General features: G+C 46.3%; 1 protein-coding gene across 1 annotated transcript in view; it reads right to left on the reverse strand.

Annotated features, from left to right (window-relative positions):
* Nucleotides 1–9: 9 nt before the first annotated feature.
* The window catches only part of CFAP263 (cilia and flagella associated protein 263), a 28670-nt gene continuing 5916 nt past the window's right edge, over nt 10–22763 (reverse strand). The window contains exons 4-9 of the mRNA XM_084757104.1: nt 19531–19686; nt 18127–18207; nt 14822–14977; nt 9908–10015; nt 1576–1731; nt 10–195 (exon numbers count right to left, since the gene is read on the reverse strand). Coding sequence (XP_084613230.1) covers nt 124–195; nt 1576–1731; nt 9908–10015; nt 14822–14977; nt 18127–18207; nt 19531–19686 — 729 coding nt within the window. The 3' untranslated portion in view covers nt 10–123. The remainder of the gene's footprint in view (nt 196–1575; nt 1732–9907; nt 10016–14821; nt 14978–18126; nt 18208–19530; nt 19687–22763) is intronic.

Raw genomic sequence — 22763 nt, forward strand, 5'->3', positions numbered from 1 at the left:
TATAGGCAACAAGTGAGAGAACCCCATTACTGGAGAATACTAGAATACTTTAATGGATCACTTCTTGGTGTGCAAGCTGTGGACTGCCCCCACCCCACCCCACCCCACTTATTTTCCAGGGGGCTAAAGAGTCTGTAGCTCCTCATCCGATGTTTTCATTTTATTCCAGGCCTTCCGGTACCCCTTTAAAGACATCTACAAAAAAGGGGGGAAAGGGGAAAGGGTTACTTAGGAAAAACAGTGTGTGCCTCTGCTGAACGCTACTGCCATGTTTAAACTGACTATGCAGGTAACCCTGTTGGGGGGCAGGGTCCTGTGATACACCTTGCTGGCAGACATCATCATAGGGCAATGGATACCCAAAAGACTTTCCTAGGGCTGAGGTGTGTGCCTAGCTTGCTCAAAGCCCTGGGTCTGATACACAGTGCCCTATAAACATTGGAGTGTTAGTGAACTTGGGAGGTGGGGGAGTGGGATCAGAAGTTCAAGGCTATCCTCAGCTACATATTAAGCTGAATTAAGCTGAAGGATAGCCTGGGCTACATGGGACCCTGTCTCCTAAAAGGAAAAAACAAAAACAAAAAACCAGCAACAACAAAAACCCCAAGGGCTGTTTTAAAGAGTTTGTTTTGTCCAGGAAAATGAGACAGGCCATGTGTCTGTTGGATTCTCTAAGTTCCAGGTATGATGTGCCCCAAACTAAGGCCCTAGTGTCTTCCCTATCACCAAGTTACCACCTGAGGGAAATGGAGATGGGGCCAAGATGTACAAAGATCCTGGTTTCCCCAGCAGCCCATGTAGATTTTAAGTGACACTAATGACGTCCTGCATGGGCTGGCCACCCTGAGGTCGAGGTGCATACCGCCCATCTCAAAGGCTGCAGGCTTAGTTATAAAGCCACATTTTCTCTGTTTTCTACTCTCTCTCTCTCTCTCTCTCTCTCTCTCTCTCTCTCTCTATCTATCTCTCTCTCTCTATCTCTCCCTCCCTGCCTTCCTCCCTCTCTGTCTCTCTGTCTCTGTGTCTCTCTCACTATTTAGTCCTGAGTGGCCTGGAACTGCCTATAGAGACAAGGCTGGCCCCAAACACAGATCTACCTGCTTCTGTCTCCCAGTGCTGGGACTAAAGGTATGACGACCATGTGCAGCTTTTCAATTTCTTAAAAGTTATCTTCTCATGTAAGAAGCAGCAGTTACTACATACCCATGATATGGAGGCATTCAGAAGATTCTAGAATTCATTGTGGAAACAACTAAACATACCCATGTAACAGGAGTCTCTTCCTGACCCTAAAGTACACTGTCCCTAGCCATTAAAAGCAGGAGCTTAGGAAACAAACAAACAAAACAAACAAATAAACAAACAAAAAAAACCCCACTCTTCATTCTTGGCTGAGGAATGTTGAAACCTCAGAGATTTCTCAGACATCACATGGCAACACCCCTATAATCTAAGCCCTATAAAGAGAACCCTGAAGAAAAAATGTTGACAGCTTGAGATACTCATGGACCCATGGTCGGACGCCATGGTCCGAGCCAAGTCAGACTCCATCCTGCCTGGGGACAACAAGCTCACCTCCGCAATGTCCACCTTCCTCTCCCACATCTTGATGGTCTTCTCCAGGTTCCTGTTCATGATCTTCTCCTTGACGTACATCATCACCTGTGGGGCCCGGAACTCAGCCAGCTGCTTCCGTAACTTTTTGTTCAAGGTGTAGGCCTTGGCCCTGTCCTGTTGGCAAGGACCCATTAGCTCATGGAATTCTGGGAGCTCCTGCTCCGTCTCCCCACCTCTCAGTACACTACCAAAACGGAAGGTGACAGTTTGCAAAGGGTGGGGCCCTCTCAAGATTCTGGGGTGTTTTGTTTTGTTTTTGATTTTTCAAGACAGGGTTTCTCTGTGCCACCCTGGCCTTGAACTAACAGCAATCCACCTGCCTCTGCCTCCCCAGTGCTGGGATTAAAGGTGTGCGTCACCACGCCTGGCAAGATTCTGGGTTTTTCTAGCAGACTTTGATGTTTTCCTTTGGCTCAGAAACACTGGAGTAGCCAGACTTCTCCCTTTCTTTTCCTTCCCTGTTTTCTTTCTCTCCTTTACTAAGGTCTTTGCTTTCTCTTGATCTCTTAAACTCTTTTTGCCTGAGAGATTGTGTTTACTTATTGTGTATTATATATAAATACACTTTGGTTTCATCAGTTCCAACCTACTTTCCTGACGTCTTGTATTGTAAAATATACATAACAAACTCTGCTAGTTTAGCCACTTTCAAGCACATAGTCCAATGGCATTAAGTAGATGTGTAATTCCAGAATGTTTGAAGTGGAGATGGGAGGATTTGGAATTTGAGTTCATCCTTTGGTACATACAGGGTTGAGGTCAGTCTGAAGTACATAATATCCTGTCCCTCACAAGCAGGGGAGGCAAGCTACTCCTTGGCACTTCTGACTGGAAAGCTTTAATGTCATAGATTTACCTGAGGAGTTGAGTCCTCCTTGCTGAGGATCACTTTTGGATTCCTAACATGTCTGGCTCTGGGAACTAGTTAGAAATGCAGACCCGGGCAACTCCAGATCCATCTTGTTGGCCTGAATGTTAACAAGTTTTCCAACTTGAGAAGTACTGTCTTGATTCACCGTAATACAAACTAAGAAATGTTTTAGTTTTATTGTGTTTTAAGAAGGTGGTAGTCCATTCTGATTATCATAGGCAGCTGTGGTTAGGCCTCAGGCTGCCCTCAGAACCACAGAGCTCTTGCTTTCTTGTAAGATAGTGATGAAATGGGGCTGGAGAGACGGCTTAGAGGTTAAGAGCACTAACTGCTCTTCCAGAGGTCCTGAGTTCAATTCCCAGCAATCATATGGTGGCTCACAGCCAGCTATAATGTGATCTGATGCCCCCTTCTGGCCTGCAGGTGTATGTGCAGGCAGAATACTGTATAAATAATAAATAAATCTTTAAAAAAAATACTGGTGAGAGAATATTGGGCATTCTCTTATGATATCTGAGATTATACCTATAGTCCCAAAACTCAGCAGGTTGAGGCAGAAGGACTGAGCATTTAAGACTAGCTAGCCTTGTCTTAGAAGAGAAAAAGTGGGCAGAGGAGTATGAAGCATCAAAATGTATTCTAGCTGTGAGGGTCATGCTGTGTCAACCAAGGTCTGTACAATAGCTACAGAACATTGCACTTGTACATCAGGGATGTCACTACACGGAAGATGATCCACTGTTCCCATATCTGTGTCCATGGTAGGAGGTTGTTTTTGTTTTTTTGTTTTTAAGATTTATTTATTTATCTATTTATTTAATGTATTTGAGTGCTTTATCTGCATGTATACCTTCAAGCCAGAAGAGGGCATCAGATGTGGATGGTTGTGAGCCATCGTGTTGTAGCTGAGAATTGAACTCAGGCCTCTGGAAGAGCAGCCGGTGCTCTTAACCGCTGAGCCATCTCCCCAGCCCCGGTGGTAGGAGGGTTTGCCTATGGAAAAAGCTGCCAGTCTGACAGAGTTCTGGGTGGCTGACTGAAGGACTGACTTTATTTGGAAGAGAGTATAAAGAGCTCCTGCCACTGGACTTCGTAGGAAACAACGGAGATCTTTGGGATAGCCAATGTAGACAAACTGTTTTAGTTAGCTCATATTACTGTGATAAATGCCATGACCAAAAGCAACGAGGAAAGGAAAGGGTTTATGTCATCTTACAGCTTGTGGTCCGTCATCCAGGAAAGGTAAGGCAGGGACTCAAGGCAGGAAATTAGGCGGAAACCGTTTCTAATGGCTTGCCCAACCTGCCTGCTTGCTTGGTACCTTCCTTCCTTCCTTCCTTCCTTCCTGCCTGCCTGCCTTCCTTTCTTTCATTCTTTCTTCTTTCTATGTGTATACGTGTGTGGGTTTGTGCATACGAGCACAGAGCCTTTAGAGATGTGGAGTCTTTCGCAGCTGGAGTTACAGGCAGTTGTGAGCAGCAGGCTGTAGATGCTGGGAACCAAACTCAGGTCTTCTACGAGAGCAGGACTCACTCTCAGCCACTAAGCCACCTTTCCAGTGCCTCATCCCGTTTCCTTATAGTACCCAGGAAACACCAGCCCAGGAGTATTATTGCCCATGGTGAGTTGGGCCCTTCCACATCAATAGTAAATCAAGAAAGATGCACCACCAGCTTGCCCAAAGGCCAGTATGACGGGGGCACTTTTTCAGCTGAGATTCCCTCTTCCTAAATGTCTCTAGCATTGAATTGTGCAAACAGAGCTGCATCTGAGTGAGAGGCGACTTTGGATGGCAGCTCAAATCCACAGGAAGTAACAAGAAAAGCACAAACGGTAAAGTATGGTTAATGCCATAAGTTTTACGATCAAACTTTGTTTCTTTTCTATCAGCTCTCAAATCCTCTCCTCACACCATTTTTTTAAAAAAATTATCTCAAAACTTAGATGTAAGAATTAGGGCTCTGCAACTTGAGAAGAGACAGAGCAGATCCTCATGGTGTCTGACTAGGCAAGCGCTTCTTCGCACCTTCAACCCCACAACACGGCATGAAGGGAAAAACAAGATTTTAAAGTCCTAGGATATAAACAATGCCATGAAGAAGATGAAAGAAGGTGAGGGAGTTATCTCAGTGGTCAAGAGAAAGAGCTGCTCTTCCACAGGACCTGGGTTCAATTCCTAGCACCTACATGGTGGCTCACAACCATTTGTAAGTCCAATTCCAGGGGACCTCACTTCCTCTTCTGGTTTCTTTGGGCACCAGGCAGGCACATGGTACATAGACATACATGCAGGCAAAACACTCATGCACATACAATAAAAAAATAAAGAAAATGAAAAAGTACCACAGCCTAAGTAAAAATAATATGTGATAGATATCTAGGATATGCAAAGAAGCTATACAACTCAAAATTTTAAAGAAAACAATTAAAAACGAAGCAGAAGACATGACTACACATTTCTCCAAAACAACAGGCCAAGTGGCCACAAGCAGGAAAAGGTATTCTGTGTCATTAATCGTCAGGGAACTTCGAATAACAAGACACACAACTTCATACCAAACTCGACAGCCATTAAAAAAAATGATGTGTTGGTGATAATGTATAGAAGGGGCCCGCCCATAAGATGGCTCAGTGGTCAAAAGTGGTTTCCATGCAAGTCTGAGGTCTTGAGTTCGATCCTTGGAACCCGATTAGGAAACCCAGATGTGAAGTAGAGAAAATAAGTGTTAGTGGAGTGCTCAACCCCAGATGAAACAGCTATGTCAGCTCCATCCCCAAGGCTCAGGGACCATCAAGGAAGAGAGGGCAGAAAGACTGTAAGAGCCAGAGGTTAGGAAACCCAGGGCAAAACAATGACTGCTAGACACGGGAGGGCTACTGCATCTGTGAACTCACAAGGCCTGTGGTTGCCCACACAAGACCCACAGGAAATCAAGTCAGTTGTTCTTGCCTGGAGGCAGGGGCTTGTGAGCTGTTAATAGCTGTTAATAGCTGATGGCTTCTAAAGTAGTGAGAAATGGTGTAGGTGTGGCTCCTGCTAGGTTCACCATACTCCAGTGGATGGCCTCACACCTGGGAGCATGTTGGTCAGCACGGCTTGGACTTAGTGTGCAATTAAAAACAGAGAAAGGACACGAAGTCTGGAGTGGGGGTGGGGGGAGAAGTAGGTGGTAGATCTGGAAGGAATTAGGGGGAACAGTGAGGGTGAACATGATCAAAATACTTTATATGAAAATCCCAAAGATTAGTAAAATTATATATATTTTTCCTTTATTAATTTATTCTTGTTACTAAAATTATATTTTAACGGGGATGGACAGATGACTTGGCGGTTAATAGAGCATACTGCTCTTGCAGAGGACTAGATTTGAACCCCAGTACTCACATTGGATGACTCATAACTCTCTGTTATAGAGTTATAACTCATAATTCCAGGGGGAGCCAATGTCTGTGACCTCCAGAGGCATGTGCACGCGCGCGCGCACACACACACACACACACACACACACACACACACACTAAAAAAAAACTAAGATAAAAGATTTAAAATAATGTACAGCCGGGCGGTGGTGGCGCTCGCCTTTAATCCCAGCACTCAGGAGGCAGAGGCAGGCAGATCTCTGTGAGTTCGAGGCCAGCCTGGTCGACAAAGTGAGTCCAGGACAGCCAAGGCTACACAGAGAAAGCTTGTCTCAAAAAAACAAAAAAAAACAAAAAAAAAATCATAAAATAATGTACAGAAATTGGAGCTAGCGTATTAGTGGTGAGGATGCAACATGTTGTAGCCACAGTGCAAAGACAATTTTCCAGTTTCTCCAAATGTTCAACATAGAATTGCCATGTATAACTCACAGTTGGACTTTGTGTACATACTCAAGAGAAAATGCATCCATGCAAATACTGTGAGCGAGAATGCTCGCACTAACAGAAGCTAAAAAGTGAGATGGTTCAGCGGTTAAGAGCACTGTCTGCTCTTCCTGAGTTCAATTCCCAGCGACTGCATGGTGGCTCACAACCATCTATACTAGGATCTAATGCTCTCTTATAGCATGTAGGTATACATGCAGATAGAGTACTTTAATACATAAAAGTAAATAAATAAATCTTTTTTTAAAAAGTGGAACTCCAGGCCGGGCGTGGTGGCGCACGCCTTTAATCCCAGCACTCAGGAGGCAGAGGCGGGCGGATCACTGTGAGTTCGAGGCCAGCCTGGTCTACAAAAGTGAGTCCAGGACAGCCTAGGATACATAGAGAAACTCTGTCTCGAAAAAAACCAAAAAAAAAAAAAAAAAAAAGTGGAACTCCAAGTTTCCATCAGCTGAGGAACAGATAAACATGTTCCATCCATACCAGAGACTATTATTCAGCCATAAAAAGAAAGAAAATACCACTATGGTATGAACTATGAAAATATTGTTCTAAACTAAAGAGCCAAGGGCTGGCTGTGTGGCTTGATGGTAGAGTGTTTACCTAGCATGTCTGATGCTTCCAGAACCACACAAATGAACAAGACCCATAGATCTGAGGGTTTGTTTTATCTGAAATGTCCAGGTAGGAAAATATACAGGGACAGTGTGCCAGTGGCTGACTAGGCTGGAGGAAGGGAAAAAGGCGAGATGGGGAACAGAGAAAGGTTTGTAACAGGGGCAGGATTTCTTCCTGGGAGATGAAGAGGTTCTAGATTTACTATGCTAATAGTTCTGTAACTCTGTGACTATGCCACAAACTCTTGAGCTGTATAGCCTCAATAAATTTATCTTTCAAAGTTGATAAGGGCACCAGGCACTGGCCTTTAATTCCAGCACTCAAGAGGCAGGAGCAGGTGGATCTCTGAGTTTGAGGCCAACCTGGCCTACAGTGCAAATTCCAGGACAGGCAGAGCTATACAGAGAAACCCTGACTGAAAAAACAAAGACACAAAGTTAACAAAGAAAACAGGCACGGTAGTAACACACCTTTAATCCTAGAATACAGGACACACAAGCAGGCAGATCTCTGTGAGTTTGAAGCTAGCCTGGTCTACATAAGGAATTCTGGGCCAACCAGGGAGACATAGTGAGTCCTTGTTTAAAAAAATAAAAATTAACAAAGGGCCATGTTATGGTTTTAATGAAAATGGTCCCCACAGGCCCATATATTTGAATACTTGTTGGTGGAACTGTTTGAAAAAGATTAGAAGGTGTGGCCCTATTGGAGGAGGTGTGTCACTTGGAGTGGGGGGTGGGGTGGGGGGGAGGGGAGCTTTGAGATTTCAAAAGACTCAGGCCATTCCCAGTGTGTCTCTCTCTCTGCCTCCAAGCTTTGAATCAAGATGTGAGAGCTCAGCTGTTCCTGCCACTGTGCCTTTGTTCCACCATCACGGACTCTAACCCTCTGAAATGGTAAGGCCTCAGTTAAGCCATTTTTTTATAACTTGCCTTGGCCGTGGTGTCTTATCACAGCAATAGAAAAGCACTTTGTATAACATGCAAAAAGCCCTGGGTTCAGTCCCCAGCACTGGAAAAAAAAAAAAAGTTAACAAGAAAACTAAGATGTACTAGGTTATGAATGCTAGGACGTCAAAAAGTGGATTTTAAGTTTTAATGGCAATCCAAGGGAAGACACAATGGCCAGACGGCAACTTCTGTCACTCTGTCCCGAGGCTTTCTGTGGGAACACGTGAGGTGAGTGACACCACAATCTGATGTGGCAATCCTGTGGCGTTCTGGCCACCATGAGCAGGTTTGGGCTGCACTAACTCCTGGCGACATTTCAGACCCACCCCAAGCCACGGCGCTAAAAACTGTGCTCATGACTTAGAAGCTAGCAAGGCATTGTTATACACAGAATTACCTATGTCCCATCAGGGCCCTGACCCCTATTTTACACATGTGAAAACGGTCCTGTCGCACTAAAATGCATCCAGCAGTCCTGAACTGAGGCCAGGCCTTCCGCCCAAGAGGCCAGTGGACTGTCTCCTCTACCCTCCCCGAAGGATCCTTTTTGGATAACACCCTGGTGTACTACAGTTACAGATATTCAGCTACACAGGCTCAGAGCATGCGCAGTTGATGCGCTCTGCTGACTCCGCCCACCCTCCTTCACTCTTTGACTGTTGGGTGTCGGAGTGAGCTCCAGCTAGGCAGAGGTCACAGTCCTTCAACCCAGCACGATACTTTTTTAAAGACTTATTTATGTAGCTGGGTGTGGTGGCGCACACCTTTAATCCCAGCACTCGGGAGACAGAGGCAGGCAGATCACTGTGAGTTCGAGGCCAGCCTGGTCTACAAAGTGAGTCTAGGACAGCCAAGGCTACACAGAGAAACCCTGTCTCAAAAAAACCAAAAAAAGATTTTTTTATTATGTATATACAATGTTCCGCCTACATGTATACCTGCAGGCCAGAAGAGGGCACCAGATCTCATAGATGGTTGTGAGTCACCGTGTGGTTCCTGGGAATTGAACTCAGGACCTTTTGGAAGAGCAGCCATTGGCTCTTAGCCTCTGAGTCATCTCTCCAGCCCTATGTTACATACTTTTAAATTTTTTTATTTAAGTAATTTATTCAGATTACATCTCAGTTGTTATCCCCTCACTTGTATCTTCCCATTCCCCTTCCCTCCCTCTCTCCCTCTTTCATTCTATTCCTCTCCCCTAGGTCTGTGACAGAAGGGGACCTCGTCCCCCACTATAAGATCACAGCCTATCAGGTCTCTTCCTGGTAGCCCACTTGCTCTTCCTCTGAGTGTTACCAGGTCTTCCCACCAAGGAGAAGTAGTCAAATAGGGGGTCAGTCCCTGCTCTCTGCACAATTGTGGAGAATGTGCTGTCTATTGGTTAGATCTGGATAGAGGTTCTAGGTTTACTGCATGCATTGTCCTTGGTTGGTACAGTAGTTTGAGCTGACCTGCCTGGGTCCAGATCCACCAGCCTTAATGATCTTCTTGTAGGCGTTGTGTACTTTTAAAAGGCTACAGACAAAGAACTTCAGAACTCTGGAAGTTGTACTCTGGCATGTTCTGTGGACTCTGTTTTCTTTGTGAACAAACTCTAGGACCCAGCAATAAATGTACCATCACTGAACTGTAAGTCCAGCATCTGCTTTTGTGACTCAAAACTATTTTGATTTTTGTGATCTGGGCTCCTCCTCTAGATTAACCACCAAGGATCTGGGGATCTTGGTGGACCATGACCCTTGTGGAGGCAAACATCAGCAATGGCACACTGAACCGGGCGTGGTGGCACATGCCTTTAATCCCAGCACTCAGGAGGCAGAGGCAGGTGGATCACTGTGAGTTCAAGGCTGGCCTGGTCTATAAAGTGAGTCTAGGACAGCCAAGGCTACACAGAAAAACCCTGTCTCAAAAAACAAAAACTAAAACAAAAGTAGAAAGAAAGAAAGGAAGAAAAGAAAAGAAATGGCACACTGTGTCCTCTTACCTCCTCTACTTGTATGGTTTCTCTTTCAATTTTCCCAAGTAGGTCATTTCTCATCATGATTTCCTTGTCCAGACTGTTGTAAATATCTATTGCCCGATGAAGCTTGTTCTGAAACACAGGAGCATGGCACATCCTAAGGGGACCTCTCAGAACTATGGGGCGGGGGAGATGGGAGCGAAGCAAGGCCATCCGCTCCACCCACGTAGACACATATCAACTGGGGACAGCCGAAGGTGTCTAGATCTGGTCTAAGAACTCGCTGGGGGGAAGCCGAGGAGACACAGGGTGGTCCAACGACAGAACTCAAATCTTACCCCACTGCTTCCTAACATAAACTTTAAGTAGCTAAACTTCTCCGACACTGATATGGTCACCTTGCTAGGTTGTGAACAGAAATCCTTAGAGAGCAGGTCACTCAACAGCTGTCATGACCACCTCACGAGAATGTAAAGAGAGGAGTTCCCTACTGGAGAGGGATTCTTCCCCCCCCACACCCCCAACCCCTACCCCCGATCAACCGACCCCTCTCCCCATTTAAAAGTAAGGGAGCCAGTATTTGAACAGATACAGTGTGATTCTTCGGCCTCTGAGCTCTACCACACACCTCCACCTAAAGGAACTGGGGCTGTTGGCATCCTGCAGGAACTGCCTCGTGGGTGCCCACTACATTCTTTGCCCTCTCCCTGCCTTCCCCTGCAGGGAAGTCTCCAGAAATGCTGGGATGCACTCTGCCTCATTGAGGCCGAGGCACACCCCTACCTCCAGGAAGCCCACTCACAGCCCACGCCAAGGGAGGTGAGGGAGGCAGAAAAATCATGGCGAAAACCATTCCAAAACTGCACCCACATGTGCCGATGAGCACACGTAGGCTGATGCTGGTGTGTGTGTCGGGGCTGGGGGGTGTCCGGCAACAGGAAAGAGGACAGAGAACTGAAAGATAAGGTCACACTTGGATCTGTGAAAAAGGAAGAGAGGGCAAGGAGAGTGTCAGGAGAAGGAGGGTCCCAAAAGAGCTTGAAGGTGCAATGGAAGGCGGATGGTGCGGGGACATTGCCCCAGAACCTCAAAATGTAGATAAAGCAGAGGCGCCTGCCTGGGGGACCTTAGACACCCAGGAACCATCCACTCTGGGTTCCTTCAGGCCTCGCTTCTTTAAGCCTCTTTCCCTATTCCCTGCCCTATGTGAGGATGAGAAACCAAAGAGGGTCCGCTGTGAGGTGCAAAGGCGAGAGCAGTGTTCGGCAGGGCTTTATTTGGTGGGGGGGAGGGAGGTGGGAGGGGCCTGGGAAGACAGTTGCCCTGTTTTGATAGGCAGGGCAGAATGGACTGTGCTCTGTTGGGCCAAGGGATGCAAACCCTGTGAGGGAGGCTCGTGGTAGTGTCAGCCTCTTGAGGTCACTACAGAAAAGACAGGCCCAACTCTCCAGTGCAGCAGAAAGCACCCTCAGATTCTAAGCTTAATCCGGCAGCTGTGCCTTTATCTCTGTTTACCCAGGGCAGAGGTCTGGGCAGAGCGCAGCTGGATTCTCTGCCCATGGGCCCACCAGGCTGAAATCTGGGAGTTGGCCAGGCCCACGGCTTGTGTCTGGGTCTGGAGGGCCGCTCTTAAGGACAGTGGTTGTTGGTAGAGCGCATTGCTTTGAAGTCATAGCATTTAGGGGGTTTTCTTCCTGGCTGTCATCGGTTCATACCATTCCTAGAGGCCACCTAAAATGGCTTCAGTGTAGCCTCCTCTGTCTTCAAAGCAGTAATGGAAAGTCGGGCGTGGTGGCGCACACCTTTAATCCCAGCACTCAGGAGGCAGAGGCAGGCGGATCTCTGTGAGTTGGAGGCCAGCCTGGTCTTCAAAAGGGAGTCCAGGACAGCCAGGGCTGCAGAGAAACCCTGTCTAAAAAAGAAAAGAAAAGGAAGGAAGGAAGGAAGGAAGGAAGGAAGGAAGAACATCTGCTTCTGATGGTCTCCTGAGATGAATCAGGCCTCCTGGACACTTCCTTTTCTTAGTATCAACTTTGCCACAGAGTTGCATCAAAAAATGACCCCTTGCCCAAAGCCATTGCATGCCCAGTCCCGATTTGCATTACATAGAGTGTGCAGCTGTGAGTGGGGCTGGGGACCTCTTAAAATTCTATCCCCCTCAGGCTACCAGCTCACTTAAGTCAGTCAAGGATGTGGCTGTAGTCATGTGCTTATGCCCTGCTGGACCAACCAGGCAGGCCTGAGGGCATGGAGTTAGAGAGAGCACCGGCACCACTCATACTCAGGCTCACCTAGGAGAGTCACAGAAGAGAGCACATCTGCCTGTATGACCTCAGCGCCCCTGAGCATGTGGCCCTGCCCAGGCAGGCATGGGCATTGGTGTTCTGCCAATAGAGGGAGAGCCACTCTGAATGTTTTCAACAAGGTCTCTTACTTGGCTGTTTGATACGTGTGCCAATACATGTGCCAATACGTGTGCCAAATGGCTCTCCCTTTCACCTTCCCATGACCACCAAATACACAGGCAAACTGCTGGCACTTAGCTGCTGTTTGCAGCGCACCTTCTCTGGGCAGGCCTTGCTTCTACTTCTGGGCACACTGCACAGACCACACAAAGCTCCATCCAGGGGTGAGCCACGGACCTTGCCTCTGGCAGATGAAGTACCGATACCAGATGAAGCATCACCCGGCGGGGCCACTGCGCCATCCCAAGTGTGTCACACTCCCAGAGTCACTATTGTTCTGCCTCTGCTTCTCCCACAGAGCTGAGAACTGGGACATGAGAGAAGCCAGCAGAAGCAAGATAGCTTCTCCCTCGGTTCCTTCCTTGAGCCCACACTCGGATGTCCATGGGGACATCTCTTTCGGCTCCACCTCTGTTCACCTTCACATAAAGTAGCCTTACAGGCAGTATTCTGACTGACTGGCCAGATGGCGGTGCTGCTGGCCATCTGTGACCTGTCCTGCGGAGGACAGGCTCTGCAACCTGGCGGCTTCACCGTGGAAACCGTAGCTCCACTGCCCAAACTCCACAAGTCCGGGCAGGCCCTGAGTTGCTGAGCTGTCTCCATGGGATAAGGTGTGAGCTAGCCAGGCATCGAGGACCCAGAAGGCCCCCCTCCCCCGCCGGACTGGTCTCATCTGGAAGTCACTGTTCAGAGCGCATAAGGCAAAGGAGGACAGTCTGCTCGTGTATCACACACGGAGTTTCAATAGCTCTTCGTGCTCTGCAGGATGAAAGAGGCCCAGAGAGATGCACACTGGGCAGCCAGTCCCCACTGGCTCGCCAAAACACTCAGCATCTTTGCTTTAGGTTAGTTTTTTTTCGTTTGTTTGTTTTGTTTTTGATTTGTAAAAAAAAAAAAAAAATGTTGAGTCTGGTCTCATATAGCCAAACTCACCTCACTTTGTTCTGCTTTTTCTGTGGAGGATTTTTGGAGCTTTAGTTTGCTTGGAGGCAAAGTTACCCTGTGTAGCCCCCAAGTGCTGGGATTACGGACTTGTGGCTACAAACTCTCAGTTAAGCTATTTTTATTTTTATTTTTTTTATTTTTTCGTGGGCCAAATGAAGTCCACATGTAAACTACCCAAGCTACAGCCACCATTGTCACCTAGGCACAAGGCGCAAGTGCCAGCAAACTCATTCTGTGTAGGACCAGATAGATAGTAAACTCTTTCAGCCTTGCAGGACCAGAGGCAAAATTTTAGGCACTAAGTATTTACTTATGCTAATGAAGGAAAAGGCCCCAAATTCCTGCAAGTGTTTTACTGATGAGAGTAAAAGCAGAACAGCTGGGTGTAGTACTTTCAACCGGGGCTGCTGAGGTGGCTTAGCGGGTAACCTGTCTACCATGCCGGGTTTGATCTCTGAGACTTGCATGGTAGAGAGAGCTGACTCTTGTAAGCTGTTCTCTCATCTCCACATGTATGCCAGGGCATACTCCACTACAAGCTCACACATGCATACTAAATTAGTAGGATATGGTATATTTGTATTGTTTATATATGTATATAATAAGATGTGTGTGTGTGTGTGTGTGTGTGTGTGTAGATTTTCTAGAAGACAGGTCAGTTTTTCTGAGTTGGTTTGACAGTGTTCTTCATCATTCAATTACATGTGTGTGCTTCTCAGCCATTCTTAGCTCACAAGTGGCAGGGGGGACACACACAACACACTCACCCTCATCCTGCTGGCCGTCGCAATGCTTCACCACTCATGGGGTGACCAGATGGCTTTGGTCTGCTGAGGCTAGGCACCCAGCTAGGCTTCAGCTTCCTACAGCCACCTGCCCTGCCTCAGGGAAGTCTCTGTGAGCCTCTGTGCTGAGGATAGGCCCTATTCATGCCCCTAGTCCCTGCTTAATGACTAATAGTGCCTCTTTTCTCTCCCCAAAGTATTGCATTCGGATGTTAAATAATTTAGTAGTTTTCTGATTTATGGCCGAGACTGTTTTTCTTTGCAGAGTTTTAAGTGAAGTGCCGAATAAATACCTCAATTAAACGGGTCCCTAATGTGGTTCACTTTCAAACACTGTGCGTAAAAATCACCCGGGGAATTCAAAACAAAGCCAGATCCGTGGTACTCACGCCCTAACTCAATCAGCCAGGGTGGGACTAGAGCACAGACATATGTGTTCAAGAGGAAAAAGCTCCCCGCTGGGCCTCATGCACAGCTAGGATTGTGAAAACACTCTGGGGGATGTTTAGGACACCAGGCTTTGCCAAGCCAAGAGAAGTCAGGGGCCAGCAGGAGCCACCTGCAGGCTGGGTGACCTGCTGGGGTTCACAGAGACCTCCCCGAGGTGGGGCAGGTGGCAGTAGGAAGCCGAGGCCTAGCTGGGTGCCTGGCCCTGGGGAGTGGGGAGGGGCTTACTTTGTAGGAGGGAGGGGCTTATTTTGTAGGAGGGAGGGGCTTCTTTGTAGGAGGGAGGGGCTTACTTTGTAGGAGTTGAGAACCTGCAGAGTGTTCCCAGAGGCTAGCTTCAGCTGGATCAGTTCTTTATTCCTCATTTCAATCGTCTCTAGAAACTGAGCGTTCTCGATTTTCAACTGCTGAAAGACCACATCGTGCAGGGCCTCGCCCACTTCCTCCTTCTGTGGTTCAGAGAGAACAGAGGCAAGGTCAGGGGCTGACCGTTAGCTTAAGCTCCCCACCTTGCAATTTGGCGTAATGTTGGAGGTCTGACACTATAGTGTGAAAATGTCCTGGGCCTTGGCATGGCAGTAGGCACTGGCGCTGGCTATTTACGTTAACACGGTGCCTCTGGGTCTCAAGGGACATATTCAAGGCTTCACAGAAAAGCTAAAGATGGCACCTCAGCAGTATAATGCAAAAGGGAAGAACAGAGGCAAATAGAGCCCTAGAGCCAGGCCAGAGGAGACCACCCACAGGGAAAGTGGTATGTCAACAGAATTATAAAAGCACTCTAAAAAGCAGGCCATTTGAAAGTGATTTTTCAAGACAGGGTTTCTCTGTGTAGCCCTGTCTGTGCTGGACTCACTTTGTAGGCCAGGCTGGCCTCGAACTCACAGAGATCTGCCTGCCTCAGCTTTCCGAGTGCTGAGATTACAGGCATGCGCCGCCACAACTGGCTGAAAGTGAAAGTGATTTTTTCAATCTGGGCTACATGGCACAACCCTATAACCCCAGCACTTGGGAGGCTGAGGCAGGAGGACTGTGGGATTGAAACTATAGTGGGCTATGTGTCAACACAGTCTCAGAAACAAACAATTACACTCAACTTTCAAAGCTGGAAACCCACGGAAGGCTGCCTGGATGTTCCCCTTCTTCGAGCCTACATTTTTGTAGGTTTGTTAGTATCTGAGGTCCCTCTCCCAAACTGTGCCCCACTTCCTGGCCAGACCCAGGCCCTCTTGTTTGTGGGGTTGCTGCTCCCTCCAAAATGCCACAGTTTCCTTAAATCCAGAGACCATTCATTCAGCAATAGTGCATGGTCTGTTTTCGGCACCCAGGGCAACCCAGGAATCCACTGATCCCCTAGCAGCGTAACTCTAGGCCCTCGTATACAGAGTTGAGCCTGCTCTCTTCTCAGGACACTACACCCCATTAGCCTGTGAGCTTAGCGATAGGGCTCACATCCATGCGGCAATGGTATATATGTTAAAGGTCATCCGCATACTCCTCGCTTCAAGCCCCTCGGCATGGTGCCTAAGCCTGCACAAAGCCCTGGAGACCAGGAGCTTGTCACCTGCACGTAGCCCCTGGGCAGCCTTCCTTCTCCTAGCCCACCCTGCCTCTTCCTTTCCACAGCAGCCTTAAGCACAGACAGCCACCATCCCTCCTCTTGCCCTCACCACAGTGCTACTTTCGAGTGTGGAGTTCCCGTTGGCAGGGCTGCCTGGAGAAGGGCAGAGCAGAGCCGGTCCCTCTTGCTCTGTTTTGGGTTTCTATGACAGCCTGGGCCCTTGCCGACCTGGTTGTCATAGACTTTTCATCTACACCTGTGCCTCGGCAGGTATTTTGGGGAATCTTGCACTTCTCCTTAGTCCCCTTAGGGTTGCTCCAGCTTGTCAAGGTCTTTCTGGATCCTGAGTCGACCAAGCAATAGTTGCCTGACATGAACATTGTCTGCCCAGTCCCACGTTACTGTTCACGGCTACCTCTGAGGCCCATGCCATCAGCGGCCACATTCGATATAATGATAAAAACATTGGGCAAGGAAATGATGGAGCTATAGACAATATTCCAGAATCCTTGGGCCACATCAGCCCTCCTGCCTTTAATCGGGAGCCCTTGAAGTCAACTGTTGAAACACCACTGCACAGTGTAATGATGCCACTTGGCCACCTCCCTCAAAAAGCCATACGTGTCCTGGGAATCTCAAGCTAATTTTGTTCATAGAAAACCTTAAATGTGCCTGCCCAGAAGCCATACTGGTTTCTTCTGGCTGCAGCAACAAACTGCTACAAACCCAGTGGCTTAAATGCACACAGGTGTATTCGTTTCTCATTCAATCACAATTATCATCACTTTGACTTCTGCTTGTTATATTTCCTCTCTCCCTCTTCCCTTTCTCTCATAGGAGGGAAGTGATGTTTGGTGCAGCCGGGTAATCCAAGATCTTCTACTGTGTGGGTCAGCTTTAATTGTCCAGTTGACACAACCTAAAATCACCCAGGAAGAGCATCTCAACAAGGGTTTGTCTACATTGGGGTGGCCTGTGGGGGAGTCTTAATTAGGCTAAACATGTGGGGAGACCAAGCCCACTGTGGGTAGCATCATTCCCTAGGCAAAAGGGTCTTGAACTGTACTGAGTGCAGAAATGCAGCTGAGCACAAACAAGGAAGCAAACATGTGTGTAGTCACTTTTTTCTTCTGCTCTTGACTAGAGAAGAGAAATCTGGCTGGGATGTGACCAGCTGCTTGAAGTACCTGCCACCTTGGCTTCCCGTGGTGATGGACCATAACCTGCAACTATACGCTGAAAAAATGTCTTTTCTACCCTAAGATGCTTTTTCTCAAGATATTTTATCACAGCAACAGAAGCAAAACTAAAACATCTCCCATCTCAAGACCCATAAATTAATAACTGCAAAGTTCTACTTTGTAAAAACAAAACAACAACAACAAAAACAAAAAAGACAAAAACCAACCAAAGAAACAAAAAACACCTGTTCAAAGATTCCAGTGACTAGGCCAGGAATCATTGTCAGGGGTTTGAATAAGAATGGCCCGCACAGACTCATGTGTTTGAATGCTTGAACGCTAGGCCCATGGGGTGTGGCACGATTAGGAGGAGTGGCCTTGCTGGAGAAAGTGTGTCACTGTGGAGGTGGGCTTTGAGGTCTCATATGCTCCCACATGGTCTCTTTCTGCTGCCTGCAGATCAGACATAGAACTCTCAGCTCCTTCTCCAGCACCATGCTGGCCTGTGTGTTGCTATGCTTCCCAACATGACGATAGTGGACCAGACCTCTGAAACTGTAAGCTGGCCCCACTTAAGTGACTTCCTCTATAAGAGTTGCCATGGTCATGGTTTCTCTCCAAAGCAATAAAACCCTAACTAAGACACTTAGATTACCTTTTTATTTATTTATTTATTTATTGAGACAGGGTTTCTCTGTGTAGCCTAGGCTGTCCTGAACTTGCTTCGTAGACTACGATGGCCTCGAACTCACAGTGATCTGCCTGCCTCAGCCTCCCGAGTGCTGGGGTGCACCACCACAGCCAGCAGATTGCCTTTTTTAAAAGAAAGAAAGAGAGAGAAAGAAAGACCACATACCTGCCTCAATTGTAAAAGCATCTTTTTCTTCTGAACTTTGAGAGAAACGTTTTTCAAACATAATTTATCCTTCATATTATCCTTTAAAAAAAAAAGCACATTTTAATCAATTACTCATCTTTTCCCCTGTTGATCTGAAGAGTAAATTGGTACTATAAAGCAGACCTTGAGCACTAGCATTCAGTCATTTCTTTTCAGCCATCTTAATTCTGCCCAAACTGGTGTTAAGATGGCATTTCCCTGGAATCTGAGATGCAGAGGTTGGTCAGAGTTCTACAGCACTTCAGCACTCAGCATGACTAGAGTGTTGGTGCTACCGCTGGGGCCTTTACTGACAATACACTCTTTGGATTCATTGGCCTTTGTTCTGATAGTAGGCTGCAAACTTTGTATCTTTCATAGTGTGTTAGGATTAAGAATCCCCCTTAGTCACAGTCATGGGGAGGGGAGTAAGGGAAAATGGGAGGGAAGGAGGAATGGGAGGATACAAGGGATAGGATAACCACTGAGATGTAATATGAATAAATTAATAATACAAAAAAAAAAAAAGAATCCTTGGTCTGGGGAGATGGCTGGGTGGTTAAGAGCACTGGCTGTTCTTCCAGAGGTTCTGAGTTCAATTCCCAGCAACCACATGGTGGCCCATAATTATCTATAATATGACCTGATGCCCTCTTCTGGCCTGCAGGTCTATGTGCAGATAGAACTCATATACGTAAAATAAATAAATAAATCTTAAAAAAATAATTAAGAGCCCTGCTCAATTGACCCCAGGTTGACATGCTTAACATACTACATGATACTACACGCAGTTGAAAGCATCCGCTCTTCACCCAATTCCCCTCCAGCTTTCATGTCAGTCTGAGCCCATCTCCTTACAGGAAGGAGATGAAAAGGGCTTGAGAATTGATTCTCCCCACTCCCCTGACCCTGGACCCTATTTTCTTTTCCAACCTTCCTTCCTCCCCACGCCCCCTCCCCTTTCTTTCTTTCTTTCTTTCTTTCTTTTTTTTTTCTTTTTTCTTTTCTTTTCTTTTTTTTTTCAGACAAGGTCTCTATATATTCCTGGCTGTCCTAGAACTCACTATGTAGATTAAGCCATCCTGGAACTCACAGAGATCCGTCTGCCTCTGTCAGGCTCCTGAGTTCTGGGATTAATGGAATGCTGGGTTTAAGAATTGATTCTTGCATAGTGGCGCATGCCTTTAATCCCAGCACTCGGGAGGCAGAGGCAGGTGGATTGCTGTAAATTCGAGGCCAGCCTGGTCTACAAATCGAGCCCAGGACAGCCAAGATAACACAGAGAAACCCTGTCTGTCTCGAAAAACAAAAACAAAAACAAAAAATATCTTTTTAAAATAAAATTGATTCTTCAAGCCCAAGCTCTAACTGCCAGTAACTCACCTTCCGGCGGTTCATATCCTCGATGTATTTCATCACTTTCTGAGTAGCCAAAATGCTTCCTTTCTTCTTGGATATAGTTTTCACAATATCTTTTTCAAAGTCATGCACCGCTCTCTGAATTTCAGACAACCGAATATCAGCTTCCTCGATGATAGCCTGGAAGGGTCAGAACGAGGGAGGCCAGAGTTTCAGCTTCAACAGCACATCTTCCAAGAGCACCTGTGTCCCCACTGCCTTCTGCCTCAAGGCAGATGTTCCTTCTTAGGCTTAAAAAAAGATAGCTTTAAGTGCAAGCCTGATTATATAATAACTACTATTTTAAAAAAAAAAAACATGTATGCTGGATGGTGGTACCGCACACCTTTAATCACAGCACTTGGTAGACAGAGGCAGGCAGATGTTTAAGTTCAAGACCAGCCCGATCTACAAAGGGAGTTCCAGGACAGCCAGAGATACATTAGAGAAACCCTGGCTCAAAAAACCAAAATAAAAAACACAAAGAGCAAAACAAACAAAGTGCTTTGGAAGTTAGCGCATCCATGAGAGCTGGCAAACCAACAAAACCAAGCCCAGTTATCAGTCACTATTTGCATATTGGGAATATTATTTTTCCATTAAGGGCCAAGACAAATAATATGGAAAATCTGGGTGTGGTGGTACATGTCTATAATCCAAGCACTTGAGGGGATGAGGCAGAGAAACTGCCATGAGTTCGAGGCTAGCCTGGGCTACAAAGTGAGACCCTGTTTCAAAATAACACAATACCACCAAAACTTGAGCTAATGCAATGCAAAGTAGGAATCACACTTAAATCTAGAGAGATGAACTCGGCATGGTGGCTCCTGCCTTCAATCCCAGCACTCGGGAGGCAGAGACAGGTGGATCTCTGTGAGTTCAAGGCCAACCTGGTCTACAAAGTGAGCACAGGACAACCAAGACTACAAGAGAAACCCTGTCTCAAAAAAACAAAAACAAACAAACAAACAAAATCTAGAGAGATGATAAATTAATGAGTGAGGTGACATGCTTGTGTAGCTTGAAGGAAAATACTGCAAATGAATATATTTGCACAGAAATCCTTTATTTGCATTTTCCGTGTCTGCAGAACAGCCATTTGAAGATAAGTAAACAGAAAATTCAAGAAATAACCAATTCAGGTTTTAATTTGTGCATAATTCTGTTCCACCTGAGACACAAGTCATCCTTCATCATCTTGTTATACATGATAACCTCCCATTAGTCAATTAAGTCACTTAGGTTATCCACTGACTTGTGAGGAGACAGCAGATTATATTGTTGGTGTTTAGATGATCCTTATTTTACTTAATGAGGGCCCTGAAATGCAAAAGAAATGATGCTGGAATTTTATTAATGTTTATTGTTAAAATTGCTATATTCTATGTTGTTATTGTTAACCTTGTACTATGCCCAGTGCATAAGTTAGAAGTTATTACACATTTGTAGAGGAAAATATAGTATAGGGTTTGTCAGTAGCCAAGGTTTCAGGGCTCCGTGGGATAACTTGGAACATGCTGTCTGCAGGTAAGGGAAAGCTGTATATTGACATAGCAGGGCAACAGGTGAAGCAACAGGTATGCTTCATGAGAGCATATGACAGCTCTTAAAAGAAAATCCAGGTGTGTACAGAAACGTATCTGAACTCCAGAAGGAGACAAGTCCCATTGTGAATAGTAATTACTTCTACCGAGACGGCAGCGCTGTGTTTTCAAATGTTCCTTTAGCTTACCTGTATATTTTAAATGTTCTATAATGGGGCGTGAGAGGTGGTGAGGTAGATAGAGCACCGGCTGCTCCTGCAGGGGACTCTTGTCCTGTTCCCAGAACCCACCCACATGCTGGCTCACAACTCTACGTTAACTCCAGTTCCGGGGAACCTGATACCCCCTTCTGGCATTCATGGGCACCAGACATACATGTGATGCGCACACACACACACATACAGGCAGACATTCACACTTATGAAATAAGAATAAATAAATCTTTTAAAAAAACTAATTAAAATATTCTATGACAAATAAGGACTGCATTGAATATTGAAACATATGAACACATACTCACTCCCTCTCTCCCTTTCTCTCTCTCTCCCTCCCTCCCTCCCTCCCTCTCTCTCTCCCCTTTAGAGGATAAAATGAGAAGGCATCTAGGCCACATAGTAAATCATGCCAGTACAGTCTTTCCTGATTTGTCAACAATAAACAGCGTCTTCACCTCAGACTCCAGTCTTCCCACGTGGGAGCACCAGGCCCCTTACATGCGGCTTTTAGCGTGCTGTTTTTCTGCTCAGTAATCCTCAATGGGATCCAGCTTTCTAGGACATGAAAAGTTTCAAAATCCCTCTGCCTAGCGCTCAGGTCTCTTTATCGTACTTAACCTGATTCCGAAACTGGACTATTCAATATAAGAGTTTGCCAAGCTTGTTCCTACGTCACTTCCTTCTCATGACTTCTGCCTCACTGGTGATATGCTTCTTTTCCCTTTCCTAAAGAAGGACACCCTTCTTCAAGGCTGTGCCACATCCTATGCTAAGGAACGCTTATTTATCATCCTCGTGGGTATCAAAGGCAAGCCAATAACTTCATCTCGTGGAGAATCAAGTGAATAGAGTTGTTTCTTCACTGGGAGGCTGCCTTTATTAGACTCAAGGAGGGTGGATGTGCTGGGGTCCAGAAGTCAGGTTCATGACTGTACACGTGGTATATAATGGCTGACTAGCACGTATACACCTAACTCACTCACTTAGACCTTAAAGTCCTGTGTTATTAAAAGTTATTGCAGCTGGGCGGTGGTAGTGCACGCCTTTAATCCCAGCACTTGGGAGGCAGAGGCAGGCAGATCACTGAGAGTTCGAGGCCAGCCTGGTCTACAAAGCAAGTCCAGGACAGTCAAGGCTACACAGAGAAACCCTGTCTCAGGAAAAAAAAAAGTTATTGAAAAAAAAAACTTGAGGACTTGCATGGTTATACTTATTTTATTATTTTTATGTATATGAGTGCTTTGCTTGTGTGTATGTATGTATGTATACCACATGTGTACCTGGGGCCTTCAAAGGTCAGAAGGTTCAGATCTCCTGGAACTGGGGTTATAAATGGTTATGAGCCACCATGTGCTGCTGGGAATTGAATCCCAGTTTTCCCCAAAAACAACAAGTGCTCTTAACCACTGAGCCATCTCTCCCGCCCAAGGCTACCCTTTTAAAAAGATTCATATCTTAG

This window comes from Acomys minous (assembly GCF_964271855.1).
Source record: "Acomys minous genome assembly, chromosome: 14".
NCBI classification, from domain to species: Eukaryota; Metazoa; Chordata; class Mammalia; order Rodentia; family Muridae; genus Acomys; species Acomys minous.